The sequence below is a fragment of the Orbicella faveolata genome, unplaced genomic scaffold (assembly GCF_042242905.1).
Source record: "Orbicella faveolata isolate gen_17 unplaced genomic scaffold, um_ofav_v1 contig_13, whole genome shotgun sequence".
Lineage (NCBI taxonomy): Eukaryota > Metazoa > Cnidaria > Anthozoa > Scleractinia > Merulinidae > Orbicella > Orbicella faveolata.
Genome location: NW_028301540.1, coordinates 3,407,913 through 3,430,593, shown reverse-complemented (window position 1 = coordinate 3,430,593; position 22,681 = coordinate 3,407,913). Strand labels below are relative to the sequence as shown.

At 41.4% G+C, this 22,681-nt stretch overlaps 1 protein-coding gene across 8 annotated transcripts in view; it reads left to right on the top strand.

The window, feature by feature from the left end:
* The first annotated feature begins 1,970 nt into the window (after window positions 1-1,970).
* LOC110069278 (uncharacterized) overlaps window positions 1,971-22,681 on the top strand; it is a 63,692-nt gene continuing 42,981 nt past the window's right edge. For 2 of the 8 annotated variants that reach the window (XM_089284076.1, XM_089284073.1), the window contains exons 1-14: window positions 1,971-2,249; window positions 8,901-9,059; window positions 12,697-12,748; window positions 13,657-13,948; window positions 14,359-14,611; window positions 15,214-15,384; window positions 15,602-15,772; window positions 16,688-16,858; window positions 18,537-18,707; window positions 19,941-20,111; window positions 20,218-20,388; window positions 20,964-21,134; window positions 21,640-21,810; window positions 22,429-22,599. In XM_089284076.1, the coding sequence (XP_089140202.1) occupies window positions 2,147-2,249; window positions 8,901-9,059; window positions 12,697-12,748; window positions 13,657-13,948; window positions 14,359-14,611; window positions 15,214-15,384; window positions 15,602-15,772; window positions 16,688-16,858; window positions 18,537-18,707; window positions 19,941-20,111; window positions 20,218-20,388; window positions 20,964-21,134; window positions 21,640-21,810; window positions 22,429-22,599 (2,398 nt within the window). In that variant the 5' untranslated portion in view covers window positions 1,971-2,146. Of the gene's footprint in view, window positions 2,250-8,900; window positions 9,060-12,696; window positions 12,749-13,652; window positions 13,949-14,358; window positions 14,612-15,213; window positions 15,385-15,601; window positions 15,773-16,687; window positions 16,859-18,536; window positions 18,708-19,940; window positions 20,112-20,217; window positions 20,389-20,963; window positions 21,135-21,639; window positions 21,811-22,428; window positions 22,600-22,681 lie in introns of all 8 variants that reach the window. The other 6 variants (XM_089284074.1, XM_089284075.1, XM_089284079.1 and 3 more) reach the window with 6 other exon arrangements.

Sequence of the window (22,681 nt, the reverse complement as noted above, 5' to 3'; positions counted from 1 at the left end):
AATTGAATGAAACTCTCTAACTTGCTTGAGGGCTCTCTTGTTAAAAGTGTTGCGGAAGCGATGAAGCCGTGAGACGTGTCCCGGGGGCGGCGAAGTTTATATATGGACGAGCTTGCGGAAGAAGCGTGACCCAAACACTGTATATCACAAGTTATTATTATCCGCGCTATTTTAAACATGACGGTGCACCTTGGGAATTCCACCTCGTACTCTATTCCACCCCCTCTGTCAGATCGTTCACTCCCTGTTTACAGCCCAGAATCCAACCATCAGATTCCCCTCCACGTTATAATACGAAGAATAATTAAGTAAATAGTTGCTCTTGGCTTTTTTCCCCGAAAGAGGTCGCACAGGAATGTCCGTAACCATAACTGGCATCGACTGAGTCACTTTCTTCCTCTTATTTAAGTGTCGATCGAGATCTGGAGTGATTCAAGAGAGATTTAGCCCGCATTATACCTTTCCAGGAATAGAGACCCGGCTCGATGCGAGAATGACTCTCTTACCTTCGTTATCTCTTGTTTGAAACTGGAGTCATCAGTCGCTGATGATACTCTGAACTTGAATTTTCGAAAAGTATCGCGGATGGTCTTGGCTAACTTGACCTCATAGCCCTTAATTGAACCCAGGAGAGGCGGGGGGGGGGGGGCGGTACTCTCTAAAATGGGCCGTGTAAGGATGTACCCCCATATGTACATGCATATGTGCGGCCCAAAGGGTATGGTTTTGAACTGTTTTGGTCCGAAAAATGTTGGTCTAAAATTCATTCTGGCTTGACTTTGCCGGGTATTTTGTTTACAGGAACTAATCTTTTCCGTGTAAACATTGGCAAATTTGTAGCCCCTCCCAAATGTTAACGTACTCAAATGGAAGCCATTCCTGGTTAGCTGTAGCCATGTTGAGCCGTGTACTGATTTTAGAAGTCTGAAATGGGGTATCGATATATTTTTGACACAGATTTTGGTCTGAGATCGGGTAAGGTGCAAGGTTCGGGCCGCTCACCAGGAATTGCAGTCATAGCTGTTTACTAGGTTTTGTGGTCTGAAAATGGGGTATTGACCCTTGGATCGGCTCTATCGAAATAGAGTATGGAAAATTATAGATTTGGGTCTGAAATAGGTTACAGGCTTCAAGGTCCGGGCCACGCACCCCACAAAAAAACTCTGGGAGATATCCGCCCCCCCCCCCCTCCCCCCCACACACACACACACACACACTCCCGTATTGAACCCGTCTGCAAAGACCTCTATCGATCTTATAATTGTGTTGACGAAAGACGTCAACTTCACAAACCCGATACGGCAGTTAAATTATAGTTTACCTTTCCTAGTCTCAATTTATATTGAAAACAGCTACGTGTAAGTGTTTCACTGGTCTCACTTCCGGTCTCCGTCGGTCCCCGTTTGAATGCCTGACCTTGTGTTTAACAGAAAACACCTCGGCAACATTTTGCATGCAAGAATTACATGCCAGGGTCGGGTGAAGTGACTCAGGTTTTTTTAATCTCGACTTTGTGCTTGCGGGAAAAATAAAGCTACCCAAATTATTGCTCTGGTCTACCTCATCTCCCATCTCCCTTTTCGTCACGTCAGGCCGAAAGACGGACAGTTTCATAACTGTCACTTCTTCGAGATCACACGGAGGTCATTGAGACTTTATACCCGTACACTTTTGGCCGCAAAGAAGACTTGGTCATCCTCACCGGAAACAAAATCAAAATTGGACAACAAAGCAAGCTTGTTTATTATATCGACGAATGGTGTCTGGCTCCTGCTGTTTCTGGCTCTTGCTGTAATTCGTTCGTGCAAATAATTTTGTACCAAACGTTATTTGCGTTAGTGTGGGTTAGTCTATCCGAGAAATATAAATAGAGATCTAGCAATCTGTTTGGATTAAAAACAATAGCTTCATTGTTTAAAGCAGTACTGACGATAGAATCATGCGCAAATGATAAGTTAATTAAAGAATTATAGGAACTTCCAAGTATTTAAACCTTAAGTATTTAACCAGTCCAAAAATCTAGACAAAGGGGTGAGAATCTCTTGTGTATATCGGATTTCAATGTAAGAGGTTGTTTGTAACACATTGCAGCGATCCGCGGGGTTCTGGTCCGAGGAACACGGGCACTGATCTGATCCTCCTTTTCATGACAAGGAGCTGCGCTGGAAATCCTCTTTTCTTCCATCGGGTTATGAAGGTTCTCCTGGTCATTTCGCTGGTATTGTGGCAGACTGGCACAATTCGTGGCCGTAAGTATTGTCATTAGTCATACTATGTTACAAATTTGGGCAATTTACGGCATTTCATCGCGTTAACTGCGGCGGTAGCGAGAACACGTTTTTCTCGAAAAATTCTCTGCTCGATCGCTTCAGCCAGGAGCTGTTTGTTTTCTCTTTTCAAGGCTTAACAAAGTTTAAGTGGTCATTGATTGACTGTGGGTACTGGGCACGTAGTTATGCTAAGAAAGTAGATTTACTCTTTGTCACTTCGTGACGAGTTCAATCAATGTGTGACATGAATATATTTTGGCTAAGATTAAGGAAATTCGCGCACGAACGTAGCTGGGTCTCGACTCAGGAAAATCTTGTTCCTCTTAGTTAAAGAGTCGTCATTAGCTCATGTCGCAAGACGACGTTCGGCGATAAGTAGCAGTGAGTGTTGAAAGCGAGAGGATGGACTACAAAGGGTAATTGTAGCGAGGCCCGACGCGAAGATTTGACCTGAATCTCTTGCTACTGAAAACAAATCATCCTGTAGGTTCTCCGGTGTCCGTCATCTAATTTCGCTTCTCCCATGTAAACATGTGCAAAGCATTATGACCATGAACAGCGTATCGAAACAAAAGAAAGTTTATTTAGAACGCGCTCGAACTCCGCACTTATAACCATATAGGTCTGTTAGGATTTTATTTAGCGGTGAAGACACCCCGCAGGTATATCAGGTATCGAGTTTAGCGCAGCGCTCGAGTGGAATTTTTCTGGCGGGAAATGATTACTAACCAGATGCGACAAGAACTGAAATGCTTTCATTACGAAGCCAAATAAAATTTTTAGAAAATTTTTAGTCAACATTTCAGCTACTGTTTTGGTAGCCTGCGTTGCAGCCGGACGTGTCATAAAATCCCCGGCGGTTTAAACTGTCTGCGACGCAGGCTACTGTTTTGGGAGTTCTGACATAACACACATCTGTTTTAGTGGACGTTATGATATGATGAGCCCGTATAGGTCGTCTCCTTGGTGGCCAGTTATTATACAACTAGCCCCTGATTATTAATTGGTTCCTGGCTGTGCAATGAGGATGACAAGAGATTGACATTTGACCGTTTCACCGTTCACCTTTATTATGTTATTTGCTTCCAATAACAAGTTAATCGTAGGAACTCGATGAGGGAATATTCAACATACAATGATTCTTAGTAGTCTGTCATTTCTGAAAGTCGCTTTTTTTTCTTAGTTGCCGTCCAAATAATTATGTTCTAAGGTCGCAGAAGAAACAAATCAATCTCACGGAAACCGATCAGTCTGACATGAACGAAATAGCTTTCTCTTCCTGGCACGCTTCGGTCATCATGATCTTCTGAGTGGGCCCCACTTCTGAGACTGACTGCAATTTAATTAGATGGACATTGTTTTGTCGAATTGATTAGAAACTTATCCGATAATGTGACGAAAGGTTCAATGTATAAAACTTGTCTGCGATTTTTATCGGTTTCCGCTGGGCACTCGCTAGACCGCGAGCAACCGGCTGTTTTACTTTTGTCTAAAATCTTTGTGCAGCGAACGCTGTATATAACACGGTATAATCGTGTTCAAGCGTGGCCTAGGGCTCGATGCGAAGATCAGTGCCAAGGCCACAATTCCCTGGTTCCCACTCGCCGCGCACATGAATGCTCGAAAGGCGCCCTCTAAGTCCTGTTCTCTCATATAAGAATAAAAATCAAGTAGTACACAGAGATAGATGAAACCAGGCGTTCTCCCGGCCTCACCGCTTCCTAAACTGAGAAGTTTATGGGGTAGATGGGAAAAGATCTCGGTGTATCCTTCCCCGGGCCGGGGAAGGATAGTCTATTATAATTGTTGTTGTTGTTTTTCTGACGTTTTTCTTACGAGTAATTTTAAAGGACACTGTCACGATATATTAACTTAAAAATATTATAAACTCCCGAAATAGTCATGTAATAAGAACTTGATTAGCTCTAACTAAAAGATTAAAAGCAATTTCTTGAAGAAAGTCCACACTGCAGCAACATTTTTGCAAAATGTCAACGATTTTCGAGCCAAACTTGAACCTTTGAAAAACTGACATTCCGACGCTTTTTCAAATATCCATATCACAATCCGTTTCCATCCTCGCCATCGTTAGCCATCCTCACTTCCTAATGGCTTCTAATCATTTGTCGAGTATTGCTCTACAAAATTAAACCAGTATTGTTCAGCTTCCAAAGATCGATATATGTGTTTTGAGATTTCCAAAATCATGCTAAAAATGGTGACGGTGTCCCTTTAAAGGATCACGCCAGTTTTTGCCCTCAAAGAAGACATCACAACAGCGGTTGTCTAGAAAGCCGGCGGTGATCGATAAAAACACAGAAAGTATATACCTTTCATCTGATAACTGCTAATCAACTCAACAAATCATTTGTTAATCTCATTGTAAAGGTATTTCTGATATGTATTCTGAGAAGGTCGTGCGTGAAAGGCGAGTTCGAGACAGAAGAATCCGTTCCTTGTTTCCGTGGCAGCCATTACTTGTACCGTCATGCACTGGACACCCCCTGAAACGAGTGTCACGTGACAATCCAAAAACGCTGGTAAACATTTTCTTCGGCATGTATTGCTATAGACCACCTTCCACTTTGGCAGCGAGGCTTAGAGGATACAAACAAAGGAAATTGAATAATTATGTTTATTCATTTCTTTTGTTTGTGTCCTCTAGGCCTCACTGTGAAGCTGAATTTAATATATCGAAAGTGGCGTATTGAAATGAGTTTGGGCGAAGGGGATCTTGATCATCCGCTCTTACCGCGTTTGAGGTTAGAGAAAAACAGAGAACATAACACTGTTTATATATATATGTATATGTCTGAATTTATGAAAACCGTGTTAAACACTTTGCACCAAAATAGCGGGCATGTTTTTGAAAAAACGGTTAGAAAATGTACATAAATATGGCCATGTCGCACCGAGAGTGCTATCTACCTCGTGTACTCTTAATAGAGTCCATACCATGCCTATACAAGCCTTTAAAGTCGCTGCAAAATGAGTCGAACGAGCCAAACAAAACTAAATTAGAGCTTAAATTGATCATTTGGTTCGCCGCGGCACTAATTTAGACAGGCTTAACCTCTGCGATTTCACCTAAATGACCTCACTATGTCTTTACTGTGGGTTAAATTAGCCAGTCACGCTAACAAGAGCATGGTAAGCAGTGGAATCGGTTATTTACCTCTATATTTCAGCCAAAAAGTAGCCGTTACGTGACATTTCATTTCAATATCTGACCGGATTCGCAAAAACATAGCCATAGAATTTGACTTGTCACTGATAATCTAACTTGCTACAATTCTGTCCTAGAGCTAGCTTTCCACGAGGCTTATCGTAGCTCAAATAACAGCAAATAACTCTCCTGTATGCCTTTTGAAGCCAGGAAGACTAAATTCACCGTCTTTTCGTTGAATCATGAATTGTACAATTTAATTAAGAGTGCTTTTAACATGAAATTGGAGTCTAAATCAACACGAACGTACAGATATCAAAACCGCGGCGGAGAGCTAATCTATCGCTTTCTAAAGGCCTGCATCGTCCTAAATGGACTGAACAAGAGCTTCCTACATCGAGAATCGATTGAACTTCAGACAAACTAGGCCATAGTTAGCAGTAAGCGAACACTCAACATGTTGTCGTTACGTCAATTATCGCCCGGAAGCCACGCAAATAAATTTCTTCCGCGCTAGCGAATCACAGACAGTTCTGATACTTAGCTAAGCCGAGAACGCCTAAAATTGATAAAACAAGGAAATTCTACTCACGATCAGCGCTTGAACTCATGTTCTTCTCTCTCCTCGTGGCCATGTTTTGCTCGCAAATAGCAATGTCCCGGATGTACTTCAATTTTGTCGAGCGCGGAATGGCACATCCAGATTTCAACAGATTTTTTTTCGAAGTCTTTAGCTACATCAAAGTTCAAAGCAAATGACGCCAACAGCAGCTAGAAATGTCTAGTCCATTGCACGTCTAAGCCCTAAATTGATGTGGCGAAAGATTTTTGCTGTCTAAAGCAAGCACAACATTATCGCCACAGGGCAAACGGCCTTCTGTTACGGGACTAAATGTGACCCGTACAGTTTACACATGTCCTCAGGCCCGCCTCAGGTACGATAATGGACGACGCTTACTAGCAAATCGTTAGATTTGGGCCTTCATTGGACTTAATGATGTCCTCGGGCAGACTTCCTTTAGACAGCAAATACAGAACGCTAATCGGTCGCTCCTTGTCAGAGTCACCGCGCGAACTGAATTCAGACGAGTGTAGCCTGGGCTAAACTTAACGCAAATTGAAAAAGGGGGGGGGGGGGAGGGTCGATAAATAATGAAAAAAATACCTAAATAAATGAAACATGCGGCAAGGAGTTCCTACATTTCATGCTAGGTAAGATTTACAAGTTGCTGTCATAGCGAAAGCAGAAAACAAAAACAAAGAAATGAAAAAAGAAAAGAAAAAAAATCAAAAAACACCTGATTCAGTCTTTAACACCGTTTTCATAAATCCAGACATATATATATATATATAAGAATATGATATTATCGTTTGTCTCACGATGTAGTCACTTGAGATGTAGATCACGACGTTTCGACTGCTTACTGCTAGTCTTCTTCAGGCGATAAGGTCGACTGATTGCACGGTATCATTTATATCACAAAGGTCGGCTGTGATTGGTGCATTTCGATCCTTCTATTGTTCCATTATTCCGGCGAGTAGCTGTTCCCTCAGTGGTCCGCTGTTGTACCGTTCTCCTGTTGTTGTGTTTCTTGATCGTGGGTATACAATTTATTATTGCATCTACCACGATGAATAACAACAACCCTTTCCTCGACATATAAGAATATGCTTAATAAGAGTATCGAAGCTGAAATTTGCGAACTGTTAATAATATTTTTTAGAATAAACCCGAGGCTGAGATTTTTTAAAAAATATAATTTTTTGTGTTCAAAATTTTTAAATGCAACACAATTATATAAAGTGAAGCCTTGGCGCGGTGGTCTCATGGTTATTGCGCTCGTCCCCGGAGCGAGCGGTTCGGGGACAACACCTAGCACAACAACGGACACAACACCGTGTCCCCTGGCCGGGGACACGGTGTTGTGTTCTTGGGCAAGACACTTGACTCTCACAGTGCCTCTCTCCACCCGGGGTAAATGGGTACCGGCAAATTGTTGGAGAAACCTAACAAATTGGGGGGGGAGTGACCTGCGATGGACTAGCATCCTGTCCAGGGTGAGTAGAAATACTCCTAGCCGCTTCATGCTACAGAAACCGGGATAAGCTCCGGCAGCTACGAGCCAATACAATTTTATGTTCTTAACTAAATCGTGTACAATTCAGCCTCGGCCCGAAAAACAATATATTTATAAAAAGGAGTGTACATGGTTGGGCAGAGGTACAAAATTTCTCTTCTGGTGTTGAAAAATAATAACGAGTAAGCGCAGCGAACAAGTGAAATATCGCATCAGAGAAATTTCGCATCTCCAAGCGACAATGTAATTTCCTTTTTATTATATAAAATCCCCACAATTTATAAACACACTAACAACGACGTTTTTGACGATTTTCCGAAGATTTCCGAGCGCTTTTCGAAGATTGCCGAAGATTCCTCTAGTTGTCCGAAGACCACACGAACGTTTCCGAACATTTTCGAAAATTTCCGATAATTTCCGAAGATTACCGAATATTTCCAAAGATATCCGAAGATTACAGAAGACTTCAGAGGAAGATCCGAAGATGTTTTGATCACACATCAACAGATTTAAAGGGGCTTAGTCACGGTATTTTGAGTTATTTTGGCCACCTATTAAATTCACAAGCAAGTTAAAATTAGCGATAATTGTCAATCAATTGTCCATCAATAAAAAACAGTTTATTTCCTATCTTTTGAACTTGAAAATGGTGTCATGACGACTCCGAAACGTCGTTTGTTCTTATCGCCAATTTTTACTTGCTTGTGTATTACGAAACCTATTAAATTACCGTGCTAAGATAGAATATTTCTTTCCCAACTAACTGCTATAACTCATTCTAGCTACGCTATCACTCGTTAAAAACCTTCTAAGAGATAATGATAAATCATAAAGGAACAAGGATGGTCAAGGATGGAGAAGATTAGCAACGATTGAAAACGACAAACTTGAAAAATTTAGGCTAAACTTGTCAAGATGCCCAAACGGTGACATAGCTCCATTAAGTACAGTTAAAGGTTCAAAACACGGACATCAAAAATGACATCATACCTGTGTGAATAAAAATTATATCCTTACATGCGCGATAGCGTTTTCATTGATTTGCTACCAACTCGGTATACCACTAACCTTTTATATAATAAAATTGCTTATGCAAACGCGCGCGCCTTCACGCAAACTCTCTTTCAGACAGTCATACGAGGAGGCACCGGGCGCTAACGGACAGTGTATAAGTTTGAGCCGAAAGCCAGAAATAATGAGTCCTGCATAGGACTGTGCCGTTAGTTCTTATGCATTTGAATGCGCTGACTTTATATATTGGTTTTGATATTTCAGATAGAAGGGGAAAAACATCTGGTTAAACTTTCAACGAGAGAGAAGATCGTTTACTATTTGTGTTATCAGCTATTTATAATTTATTGTATCTTTTCATGTTTCCCCTTGTAGAAGCCCTACGATGCCCCAAAGTGACCCCCTTCACAGAGACGTGCTCTCCAAGGGTTGAACACCTCTGTTTATCGGATATCGAGTGCTCAGAAGGTCAAAGATGTTGTCCCTCGGCCCAGGGTGGCTGCACGCTGCAATGTAGAACAGCTGAAGTCCTAGGTTAGTACTTCATGTGTATAGCCACAGTCCAGCACAACTTGGTTGCGCGTGAAGTGCTTCTAGAACACTACCTAAGATAAACATGTTAACAGAACGCTAAAGTGAACGCTAAAATGGACATAAACATATTACCAGAACGCTAAATGAACGCTAGGATGAACATATTAAGAGAATTGTTGAAGGGAGTACAAATTTTAAAAACTTAATAGCGATTTTTCTAAGACAAGAACACTTTCAATTTTATATCACAACGTTGCGTACGCGCTGTTCAATGAAACACCCTGATGACAAAACTGAGCCATTATCTTGGGTTTTTTGTCGATGAAATACGCCTTTTCGGTTTTGGTGCTCGTAAAAGAGTTCCTTTATGAAGCGAATTAGTGTTGTCATTTCCTGTTTTTTCTTAGTTTGTTGTTGTTTTGATTGGAGGTAATGTTTGAAAGACTATGAAAGACTATGAAAGACTGAAACGTGACAACAAATACTTTAAAGATAATTCAAACAATCAACGAGGAAGCGAACGCGAAGTAGGGGTGGCGAATGGTACCCAGAAAATCGTGGATCTCGGAAATTCTTGATCCGATCTCGGAATCTCGGAAGCTTTTGTGACGAGCCACGAAGTCTCGTTTTTCATGTGTTTCTTTCGGTCTCGGAGTCTCGAATTTTTTTCCCAAGGTTTCGGAGTCTCGGATTTGCGTTTTTAGCAGAAGTTCTCCGGCAAAAGTTATCGCGTTGAGAGTCAGTGTTGCTGAGATTAAGCATGGCGCTTACGCAAACGGCGGCAAATACAGAACTTTTACTTCTCTTATTATATTCACTCAGCCCGCGCGCATGCTCGTTTGATCAGGTTTCCGCTGACAATAACCATGCGCACGCTTTCATGCTGAAATCGCACGAAAACATTGTCGGTGGACCGTATTTTTAGCCGGTTAAGTCAAAGAATTCAAGTAACTCGATTTAGACTTCATAAGTTGTTAGCCTAAGGACGTGCGATTGTAGTCTGGAATATACCGGCGTGTCTAAGACGGTGTATTCTAAGCTATTGTGGAATACCGTTTCGCAAAACATACACAATATTTTACTGTAATGGTCTTTGCAATGAACTGAGGAGCACTACGTCAACTGGAGAATTTCTGGAGGTCGTAGAAAATACAAATATAGATATAACCTCTAAATAAGACGTCTTAAAGAAAACGACTGACTGCATGCTTGCTTTAATTTGCTTTACTTACATTATGTAGTGTTCTTACCATGTGTTTGGTAGTCCAACGTTTTGTTCTCCTCGTCCTTTGTGGTAAGTTACTTCCCATTCGTGAGTGGTGCGCTGCGTCACCTTCTAGAGCAAGCTAAACGCTTTACTTTCAGAGCAGTTGACCTGCATGCACCTCTTTAGAACCTCTATTTTGATTCTTTCTTGTTAATCTGCACCTCTTTTGTTCTTTGAACTTCTTTTGGGCTAGGGGTATTGTTTGTGTTGTTAACCTACGGTTCATTTTTTTATTGTTTCGTTTGGCCAATTATAAAAACCCTTGTAAACGGTGCAGGTTGCCCATTTCACAGTGCCTCTGTCTACCCAGGAGTATAAATGGGTACCTGCCAACTGTCAGGGAACTTTACAAAATGCTCAGTAGGGGTTAACCCTTTGAATACCAAACTTTCGCCAAAAAAATACCGTTTTTTACCGTTTTAGTCAGGTTTTTTGGCTGCCATGACGCTAAGTAAGCCTAAGTTTTGCTTAGATAACTTTTTTAACCAAAAGGAGAGATTTTTCGAGGATTACGTCCAAAAATTGAGCAATATTTCAATTCCGGAAATGCGCATAAGCCAAAATTTGGACCTTTTTTTGGTGCCATTACCCGTTCTCAATTTTGTTTGTTGCCCCTTTCCTTTGTTCTTTCTGGCCCTTTTAGTCTGGCTACCTTTTGCGCTGCATGTTCTCTCTGGCTGCCGTGAAAAGTTGGATGTTAATCACGGGCGAAGCCTAGACATGGACCTTGATCAATCATAAGCATAGTGGACCATTATACCACCCTTTTTGCACCAAACCTGATAACGTTGTTTTTCGATTTGCGATGTCGGAATGTCGTCGATATCTAAACCTGACCACTGTACGGATAGGCCTAGCCTAGTTCTACTATCTGCTTATCACGAATATCTGATGACATTCGAACTGATGATTTCACAAGTGGTACAAAGAACATAACCATCAATTACGAGTATATGCGTAATTGGGGCTCAAAGGGTTAACATGCGTCGAACTCCTCGTCCTTGCATGTTAAGCCACTCGACACGTGAAGACTTTACTTTTACACCACATTTTACTGGCGATATCTGAGTGGAAGCCTCAGTCAGTAATCGCCCTCTGGAAGTACTGGCACTATTTTTATCTCTGACTGCCGTTTCTATGGAGAGTTCTTTCCTAGGAATTTGGCTCAATTCCATCACACACTGATGGTAAATAGCTTCATCGATTTCCAGATGAAAGTCATCATCAACATAACTGATAGAGCCCTCGGCTCTTAGCTTACACACAACTCGATCCAACTTAACTATGCCAGTGAACTCATAGTGAAACAGCAAACAGTCCTCTGAATCTGGAGAGCATATGTGCATTTTTGCTGCATCACAGGGTTGGTATGGTCTCCAATCTTGCACCAACATTGTACCAACTAGTCAAACTTGTTCCAGTACTGCGCCTAGGTTTTTATCCATTTCGCGGTCGAAATTATCGTTTTACTAGGTTACTCACATAGGTGGCCTGTGCAAGAAAATAATTTGCCGGCGAATTTGTTCACGCCATGACAGCCGGTCACTATGATGCTTCATTAGTCTTTCATTGCGCGGTTAAAATACGAGCTAATACAGTTTTAGAGTAAAAGCCTTACAAACACACAAGCAAATGCATATGTAGACCTCCTTAATTGATGCTTACGAACAGCAAGAGCTAGTCAAGATACATCTTTCATAGGCAATGTATGGAGACACGAGAATAATAATGAATAATCATTTATGAATAATTACAAAGTTAACAATTTACTTACATTTGCGTTTTCGCCGTTTCTTGTCCTCCACCCTCTCCTCGTCCATAATGCATTATATCAACCAGTACAGAAGTCAAACAATATTTAGTAACCGAAGGAGGATCGCGTAGTAAAGCTCGAGAAACTAACGGATGATCGCCGATGAGAAGCTATGAGATGTTTGAAGCTTGCTGACCGGAAGTTGATGACAGCGTGTGACCTCTAAAGTAGCTGAAAGTCGGGTCGTGAAAGGGTCGTAAAAAGGTCGAGATATTTTAAATACATAACTAAATAGTTAGCGTTTATCTGTGACTGCTATTTTGGTAGTTCAAATAAACTACAAGTTATTGATTGCATAATAGTTTTGACCTCTTCCCTAAATGAGATCCAGTTTCAAGCGACCAAGAGCGCGTCTCGGGCTCGGTTTTCTCTGCACTGAGTCCCGGGCTCGGATTTTCCGAAATCGTTTAAGTCTCGGTCTCGAATTTTTAAACAATGGTCTCGGCAATTCTCGGATTTTACCATTCGCCACCCCTCAAAGTGAAGGCGCATACACGAAGTTGCTAGCGAGCTTATTGGCTAATTTGTCGTTTTTGTTGTTATCCAATCATTTTCAGAGGGTTGCCCCAAGCCTATCGATCTTGCTCTACTGATTGACGCGTCAGGTTGGTGATTAATTTCTTTATTTTTTTGTTATTATTATTATTATTATTATTATTAATATTATTTATTTATTTATTTATTTTTTTTTTTTCACCTATTTAACGTAGTTGTTGTACTTAACATACAGCCAACCCTTTAACTAGACTTGATTTCCGCCATACTCTCACGGCCGGTCTTTGTTCCTGAGAGGAGCGCGGGCTCGTTTCCCGAACAGCGGCTGTATCGAACGTACCCTTAAACAGGCTCGCTTCGCTCGCTAGAGCGAGTAGTAGCGAAAGAATCTAACTAGTTACAAGTTGAAGAGTTAGCTGTTTGCTTTAATATCAAAGCCACTAGCGTGATAAGACTGCTGTCCGAGTATCGAATCGGACGCGGTTCGGCTCATAGTACGCTAGTTATCTGAAGGAAAAAAAGCGTCACATGATTAGAACACAAGTTAGGAAGGTATCCACCACAAGTTCGAGTAACAAGTGGACAAAAACTTTGTACCAAGATCTTTTGTATCATATTGCAAGCTTCTGAGCGACTGTTTTAAATTACATTCTCAAAAGAAATCATTTCTAACAACACTAAATGTCGAAAACAAATTTTGAAGTTGATATGAAACACTTGAAAGTACTTGTGAAATGAAGCTGATGATGAAATTTTGCCTGTAATTGCGTAATTTCTCTGAACTTTGAAATTTATTTTCTCGAGTGCCTGTGGAAAATTGTCTTTGGTGTTATTTCGGGCGATTACTTATATCTTTAGCTTCTAGAAATTGCAAAAAAAAAAAAAAAGAAAAAGAAAAAGGATCTTAGTAAACTGCTTAACATTATTCTGGTACAAGATTTTTGTCTACTAAAAACTGAAATTGCTCGAGTTCCAATCGTATTTCGTCTTAACTATTTTTGTTCCTCCATAATTTCAGGCAGTATAAGTAGAAGAAACTTTGGAAAATTCAAAACGTTTCTTGAGCGATTGGTGGACGAATTTGACGTATCTGACAGTGGCACACACGTGGCTCTTGTGGAATACAGTACTAAAGCATCAGTTCAGCTACGCTTTAATGAATTTACTGATGCGAAGCTTAATGCTGTCAACGTGAAGCGGAAAATTCGGAAGCTGCCACACGCGCGAGGTTTTACATACATAGACAAAGCGTTGGATCTTGCTGACATGGAAATATTTTCCGAAAAAGGTGGAATGAGACCAAACGTTTCCAAGGTAAACTTGTGCCACTTTTTGATCACGTGATATCTCCTTTTATTCAGCCTTAAGATACTTGTTATCACCTGTAGTTATCATATTAACTATTTTAGCTTGTTTTACGCGAGTCTTATGCCCCATTCACACCAACTATGCTAGTTTAACTAAATCAGGTTAAGGTTTTCCCAATTTGTCGATTACGCTTTGCAGTTATTTCAAGACGACAAATATCAAACCACCTTGCTAACATATTTTAATCAAATAGGTTTATACCTTTTTAAGTTGTGGGATGTGTACGGTATGAACAACTAATTTTCAACCTTGATAAGTTCAACCACTTTTAAACATGGTGTGAACGGGCCGGGGTCTAAGACGCTAATTCATTTATCATCTAATTAATAACATGAATACTACCCATGTCTTCCCAGATACTTATTGTTATGACTGATGGAGTGCAGACAATTGCAGAGGGCGACCCCAGGACATCCGGGGATATCCTGTCAGCGGCGGTAGCACCAATAAAGGAGAAAGGCGTAGAAGTAATTTCAATAGGAATTGGAAAAGGTATCGTGCTCATGGACTTGGTTACTCTCGCCTCGGATGATACCGGTGTTTTCTTGGCAGAGTCCTTTGAGGCTCTTGATCAGATCGTTACAGATGTCAGAGAAGGAAAATGCCCAGGTGAGATCGGTTTGGTTCCACTTTTGTCACATGATCACGCGCACACCGTCCTACTCTCTCCTCAGCCCCCCTCCCCTCCCCTCTCAACCCTGTGCCTTCCAATTCTTAGAATTGTAATTTGTATTAAATAAAATGATAAATAACTTTCAATAGTTAGAGAGGAAGCTATATCAGTCTTAGCTGGTTTTCATGCGGATCCTGTATCCTGGCGAATTGGAATTTGGAGTGTTGGTTTTTGTGGAGGGAGGAAAACCGGAGAACCCGAAGCAACCCGAGAAAAACCCTCGAAGCAAGGCCAGAACCAACAACAAACTCAATTTACCCACATATGGTACCGGGCCGGAATCGAACCCGTGCCACATTGGTGGGAGGCGAGCGCTCTCTCCACTGCGCCATCCCTGCTCCCCGTATTGACCTGTTAAGACCTGAATGCTCCCCGTATATTGACCTGTTGTGGCTTACAAGTCAAAAAAGAATTTGGAAGTAAAAAAATTGAAGCCTGCCTCAAGCCTAGTGGCACAGGGTGCCTCGATATATCTGCGTGCTTTCTGTAACTTGAAGTGATTAGGAGTATTTTTATTGCATGATCTTCTTCCTCACAGTCGACGGTCAATGGTCAAATTGGCAGAAATGGTCCGACTGCACTGAGACATGCGGTGGTGGTATCAGAAAACGTATTCGTAAATGCAATAACCCTGCTCCTGAAAATGGAGGGCTGAAGTGTCCAGGCCCCGCCGAAGAAGAGGAAGCTTGCAATGAAGAACCATGTCCAAGTGAGTAGAAATAGGCGAATATACAGTGGTGGTAGTCATACAGTTTTTAGTCGGAAAATTATGCGCCCGTTTAAGGCCAGCAAGAGTATACAACGTGAACGCTTGCTAGGGTTTAAAGTGCTGTTTTAACGGATCTTTGGAACAACACCTACAAACTTGATACCCGGCCGTGCCATTTTCGCACGTACATCAACATCGTTCTTTCTCCTTTACACAGTTGACGGAAACTGGTCTGAGTGGGAACCTTGGTCTTCTTGTCCTGTAACTTGCGGAGGCGGACTGGAGACTAGGATACGGACTTGTACCAATCCTCCACCAGCCTTTGGTGGACAGTCGTGCCCTGGGGTGGGTGAGGAAAGTCGTCCGTGTAACGAGGAACTATGTCCAGGTATTATTACGGTAGGAGAAATGTTCCGAACACGTTCATCTGCATTTTTCTTGTGGAGATGTCAGACAAATTTTTCTGCCCATAGTTGTTTTGTGAGAATAAACAACTTGTAGCGTATATCGTCTTAATTTACAACCAAATTCTCACAGCTAACCTTTAAGGAAATGTAGCATTTTGATCCAATATTAATTCCATATTTTTTTTCTCGTTATTACCAAAACGAACAAGCTAGTTTAAAAACCAATAATAGATTATGCTATAATAAGCAGAAAAGATCTGAAGCTAATGTATAATGCAAATATTCTGTTAACGGCTTGTAATAAGGAACGTGAAATATATATTACGGTGAATGAGCGTACCGCGGGCAATCAAACAACAGTCCTTCTTAAGACGACCCTTGCCTAGACAATCACAAAACATAGTTTACTGATAGACCTGGGTTCCGACGAGTTGGTTTGTCTAACCTGTGTCTATAACAAAACAACTGATGGATAAACCTGCTCGTGCGCTGGAGTCTCAAGAATATACCTCTTGGTGGAGCGTGAAATAGATCCCCTTGGACGAAGTTATTCTGTGGAATTCAGGCCTTAGATGCACATACGTTTAGCAACTTACTTCGATTCGTGTACGTTACAACAGAGAAAATATTGTGAAAGAGGAATATCGAAAGCTCTCATCGGAACGAGCCTTTCTCGTCAACACAATGGAAATTTCAGGCCAAACAATAACCACAGGATTTGTAACCAAACCTGGAGAATAAGCGAGTAAAATCGCGAAAACATCTTTAATGCAAGTCAAGTAGTGATTAAAACACAAATAGAGACAAAAACGCAAAAAAGTTTAACGTGAAGCATAAACTAAAAAATTTTATCCACTCTTATTTCATGGAGCTAACTGAGCCAATTTCATCTGTAGTCGATGGTAACTGGTCTGACTGGCAGGACTGGAGCGACTGTCCTGTCACTTGTGGGGGAGGAGTGCAGGAAAGAACAAGGACTTGTACCAATCCCCCACCGGCATTTGGAGGAGAGTCGTGTCCTGGGGAGAGTGAAGAAACGAGAGCGTGCAATGAAGACCCCTGCCCAAGTAATGTGTGACTTTAATTGTTTTCCAAACTCCGCTGACACTGATTTTCTTATACACATCTACCTCTCGTTAGTCATATCTCTTAGGTTTAACACGTGCAATTGTTTTTAGTGGTTATTCAATTTATTTTGGCAGCCATTCGAACTGTTTTACCTCCTTTCCACAGACCTTATTATAGCTATATTTTACCACCCTTTTTGAGACCTTGAAAAGTATGAGAAGTCAAATGGCGACGAGTGAAATGTGGAAATAATTTCACGCGCGTTTTGGTCCAAATTCTTATAATTCACGCCAAACGTCGCCATGGCAGTTTTGTAATTTAACATGTCAAATTATAACTTAAGGCTGAAATTTCGCCCCAGAATTAAGGAGTTATATGTCACCCATGATATTACAGTTTTAATACATTTTGTTCCCAGAAATAGCGCACCAGTTTCCGTCATCATAATATTTTGTAAAATGTACAAAATGCGTGGATTGAATAATAGTTTGCAAATTGGATGAAAATAGTCAAGGATAAGGCATGTTGCGCTTGCGCGAAAAATGCAGCAAGAACATTTAATGATTAATTAAGTCGGCTGTTTAAGGACGTTCGCGCGAAAATGTCCTACTCGATAGATCTTCTTGAAACCTCTACTGCGGATAATGAATTAGTTGTTTCAGAAATGAAAAATATTGGGTTCATGGACTTCGTTTCAGAGATAAAGCGCGTGGAAATCTAGTCTGATTTTGACAAATTGGCGCGCCTAAATCAGCATGGTCTCTAGGTTTTTTAGCTTAAAATATCGAAGATGAATCAACCGAGACAAACTATCTTAGTAATATTTTTCATAAGTGAATCTGTTGCGTTAATAAGTCCAAATGTTGCTAACGTTTTCACAAAACTTAACCCTTCAAGAGGTGTTTGAAACCGCCGCACAGATAAACGAAGAACTAAAACAAACGGAATTCAATGGTGCATTTTGCAAAAAAATTGAACTTCTAATCGATAGATTTTCTTCAATTCTTCGGTAAACGTAGAAAATCGGCAGAGAAAATGATCCATCAAAGGAAATATAGGGATCACCGAACGTCCAAGATCGTCGAATCCAGGCAAAGCTGTAGCAATGGCCGTTAGACTGTTCACAGTCCCCTATTTTTCCGTGAGATCGTAGATGTCGATCGTTGAGTTCGATGGGCCGCCATCTTGGTCTCTTGATGCGAGCGAAACTGGGAAGAGTACAAAATGCCCGTGGGTAGTGGCGCTGGGGTTAATAGCGTGGGGGTGAGGGGGCGGAAAAAATCGCCGGCCGTGCCCTCCACCACCCCTACCCACGGGCATTTTGTACTCTCTCCAGTTTCGCTCGCATCAAGAGACCAAGATGGCGGCCCGTCGAGCTCAACAATCGACATCTACGATCTCACGGAAAAAAAGGGGACTGTGAACAGTCTAAATGGCCATCTGCCCTATCATTGTTCATTTTATTACTGAGCACGCGCTCGATGCATGACGTGGCGTGTGAATTTGCGTGCGCAGTAAGGATGCCCAGAAACAATTAGCGCGAACGTCCTAAGACTCGCTTCCGCACTGTTGTTATGTACGTTCCTTTTTCTGGCATCATTCTCCGTAATGATCTAGAGCTATAGTAATTTCCCAGTAAACTTTAGGGCCAAATTGAGCCAATTCACATTTTTACAGTTGATGGAAACTGGTCCGACTGGGATGACTGGAGCGACTGCCCCGTCACGTGTGGCGGCGGAGTGCAGGAAAGATCAAGAACTTGTACCAATCCCCCACCACAATTTGGAGGAAATTCATGTCCCGGGGAAAGCGAGGAGACCCGTTCTTGTAATGAAGACCCTTGCCCAGGTACCAGATTCCCAAACAATATATGTTGTTTTCAATTTTTAGTTTTATACTGGATAAGTGAATATAATTGCGGTGATTTTGGGCGATATACGAGACAAACCATAGAAATTTTACTCCAATTTGGCCAATGGCATCAAAAGGAAATAATATTAAGAATCAATAAAAAGATACATTGTTATCTGTTAAGGATCTTCATTGCACGCTTCTGATTGGCATTACTCTCTTCAGATTTGTTCCGGTAAGGGGTAACGCTCCAAATGTTATCTTTTCCATAATACACTACTGCGGTTACTTCCCTTTAATTTCTTTAATAGTCATCAAGCTTATATTGACGAGTATCGTAGCACAACAGTTTCTTTAGAAACTAACCACCGTGCAGCAAAATGCAAGGAAATCACGATTACCAACGCGGTGAATTTTGACCTGGAAAGGGTAACAGAAAAAATGCGTACCTTCACGGATTTGCCCATCGATTATCAAACGCGTACATGCTTCCTTGGTGGTGTACACAACTGGCCTATGCACTTATACAGTGAGGAATGAGTGTTCTGTCAAGCTAGAGGCAGGGCCTTGAGCACAGAAACAATGTCACCTCTGTGTTCCATTATCCTTCGGATACCTTGTTTTTGGTGGTCTTTTACTCTCTGTCTGTTCACTTTCCTCACGTCTCAGACAATAATCATTATTGTAGTTTGAGGCACGTGAGGTAAATGGCATGACTGAGGTTACTGTTCTGTCACGCTTGTTTAAGGATTACAGAATCGATCAAGGACCTCTCGAAATGCTTCTCCTCAGCATCAGGTAGATAGCCATGCCCTGGCGAGATTGAACTTAGCTAGGACATGCAATGAAAATCCTTGTCTGAGTGAAATGTGTATTATTATAAAAATGCTTGTGGTTTTTCGGGGTCCTGTAGTTCTGTCCTTTCCGCTGGAACTCTATCTCATTCAAAATCCTCTTTGCAATTGATGGTAACTGGTCTGACTGGAAGGACTGGAGCGACTGTCCTGTTACGTGTGGTGGCGGAGTGCAAAACAGGTCTAGAACTTGTATCAATACTCCTCCGGCTTTTGGTGGAGAGTCGTGTCCAGGAGAGAGTGACGAAACCAGAGCGTGCAATGAAGATCCTTGTCCAAGTAACTTTGGCTCTCATAATAGATTGATTAATGTGATTGGTAGACTGTTACTCTTTGCTTCTTGTTGGTACTGTCTCATGTATTGTCGTTGTTGTAGTTGATGGTAACTGGTCTGACTGGAAGGACTGGAGTGACTGCCCTGTCACTTGCGGCGGCGGAGTGCAGAATAGATCAAGAACTTGTTCCAATCCCCCGCCGGCGTTTGGTGGAGAGTCGTGTCTTCGAGAGAGTGACGAAACCAGAGCGTGCAACGAAGATCCTTGCCCAAGTAAAATAATAGCAATGATATACATTTTTTCATGGTTTTCTTGGGGAAATTTATTAGCTCTCGCCTTTCTTTTGGAGCGGTGTCTTACCTGTTATCCTCTTTTCAGTTGATGGTAATTGGTCTGATTGGAAGGACTGGAGCGACTGTCCCGTCACGTGTGGTGGTGGAGTGCAAAATAGGTCTAGAACCTGTACCAATCCCCCACCGGCCTTTGGTGGAGAGTCGTGTCCTGGAGAGAGTGACGAAACCAGAGCGTGCAACGAAGATCCTTGCCCAAGTAAAATGTTTGCTTTCATAATATTTTTGCACGGTTTGAAGATACCGTAGTTAGGCGATCTTGAAACGGTAATAGCAATAGCAGATGACGAGGACACGTTCGTCAGATGCCACAATTTCATGAAAACTGCCTGAAGATTGCTTTTCGGTTTAAATAATTACATAGCAACGACTTCAATTTTTTATAAAGCAATTCAAATCAAGTTTCCTGAAAGGCCATTAAAATAAACACAGCGTTTGTAATGCCAGGTAAACCGAAAAAAAATCTGTATACTACTTGGTTCCTACTAAAGATTGCAACTAATAATATACGGAACACTTACTTACCATCTGGGGTTTAATTCTTAACCTTTTCAGCCTTCTCAAGTCTCGAGAAATAAATTAACTAATAACCGTTGCTACTGTCAGTAAATAATTTCTGTTCTAAATACTGCAATAAAAAGGCAGAGGGACCTGAAAGTTATTGTTGAATATCTGGAAATCTTTTTTGAATATATATCAAGGCGAGATAACATCTAGTCTGGAATCAATTTCTGAGGAGGAAATTAATGTTGTTCCAATTAATTTTACACTTAGTCGACGGAAACTGGTCTGACTGGAATGACTGGAGTAACTGTCCTGTCACGTGTGGTGGCGGAGTGCAAGAAAGATCAAGGACCTGTACCAATCCTCCGCCGGCGTTTGGTGGGGAGTCATGCCCTGGGGAGGGCGAGGAATCGAGAGCGTGCAATGAAGACCCTTGCCCAAGTAAGCTCATTTTGTAATCGTTGCAAAATGTATTTCATGTAATTTTAAGTTATCATTTGTTGAAGTACGATTGTTCTGTCCAACAATACAAAATCTAAAACTGTTAGAAAATTAAAGTCATTGATTATGTTCTGTGGATATCTCATGCACAATTAAGCTCACGCATTAAACATTATCTATCTGTAATTTTTCTATAGGTATTTTATATTCTTACTCCTTCCTGTTAGCGTATACGTTATTTATTGTAGTTGGTCCACATCAGTCCTTTGGCTGCCTCTATTTCAAACCTATAAAGCATGTTTTTTTAAGATTAATATGTTATTTTTTTAAATACATGTAATGTGTTAATTATATCCTGTATATTTTAAAAGAACTTAAACATGAGGCCCTTCAGCTAACTGTGTGTCAGTTCCTTATGTAATTTGTTAAATGTATAAAACTGCTCGCTTATTCGAAAACAACAGTACAAAATGATTAATGGAGTAAGTGGAACTTTGAAATTTAGTTGATGGTAACTGGTCTGAGTGGAAAGACTGGAGCGACTGTCCTGTCACGTGTGGCGGCGGAGTGCAAAATCGGTCAAGGACTTGTACCAACCCCCCACCGGCATTTGGCGGAGAGTCATGTCCGGGTAATGCTGACGAAACACGTGCATGTAACGAACTCCCTTGCCCAGGTAAACACGTGTTTGAATACCGGTCGGGTGAATCGTGGTAACGCTGTAGATAAACTCTGAAATGTTTCCAAACAATTCTCGTTGATCTTTAGAGCTATTGCCTAGCAACCACACCAGCCAGTCGTAACACATAAACCACCTGCGAGAATGAAATTTTGTCTCTCTAGCTTTCGCTCACATGTCCCATTTAGCTTCCAATAGGAACCCCGTGACACAAACAATCGCATCGTTCGGATTAACTGAAACGTCGACATTATTGAGTCATTCTCTAAAAATAAAGAACTTATAAGAAAGAAAAGGGAGTAAATTACTAAACTGAGGTGTCAAAGTTTTTAAAGCAAAATGGTTTATAAAGTTCCTCGTAAGTATATTTTGCATCCTCTCTGATCTAGTCAGTTCACAGACGTTTATTTTTTTGTTACGAGTTATTTTCCTACGATTTTTGTCTTTCCCCAGCCCCACCCCGTTGCGTTTTGTCTCGTTCAGTTCCCACGCGCCGGGTTACCATTTTGCTAAGCTTGCGATCTCGACGGGCTCAAGACAAAACAGAGGGTTTGTGGATAGCCTACATCTGCTCCAACGTTCGCTTATTGATTAACAGTTAAAATACTTTTTTAGGAGATGGCAGCTGGGCGGATTGGAAGCCATGGAGCGACTGCCCTGTCACATGTGGAGGAGGAGTACAGGAAAGATCGAGGACTTGTACCAATCCTCCACCGACATTTGGTGGCGAGACGTGTCCAGGGGAAAGTGAGGAAACAAGATCCTGCAACGAAGATCCCTGCCCAAGTAAGCTAATTGATTTTTCTGCAATAATTTCTTCTCAAATATTTTGAAGTTCTATTTATTCGTCTTTCTACTAAAACATTAC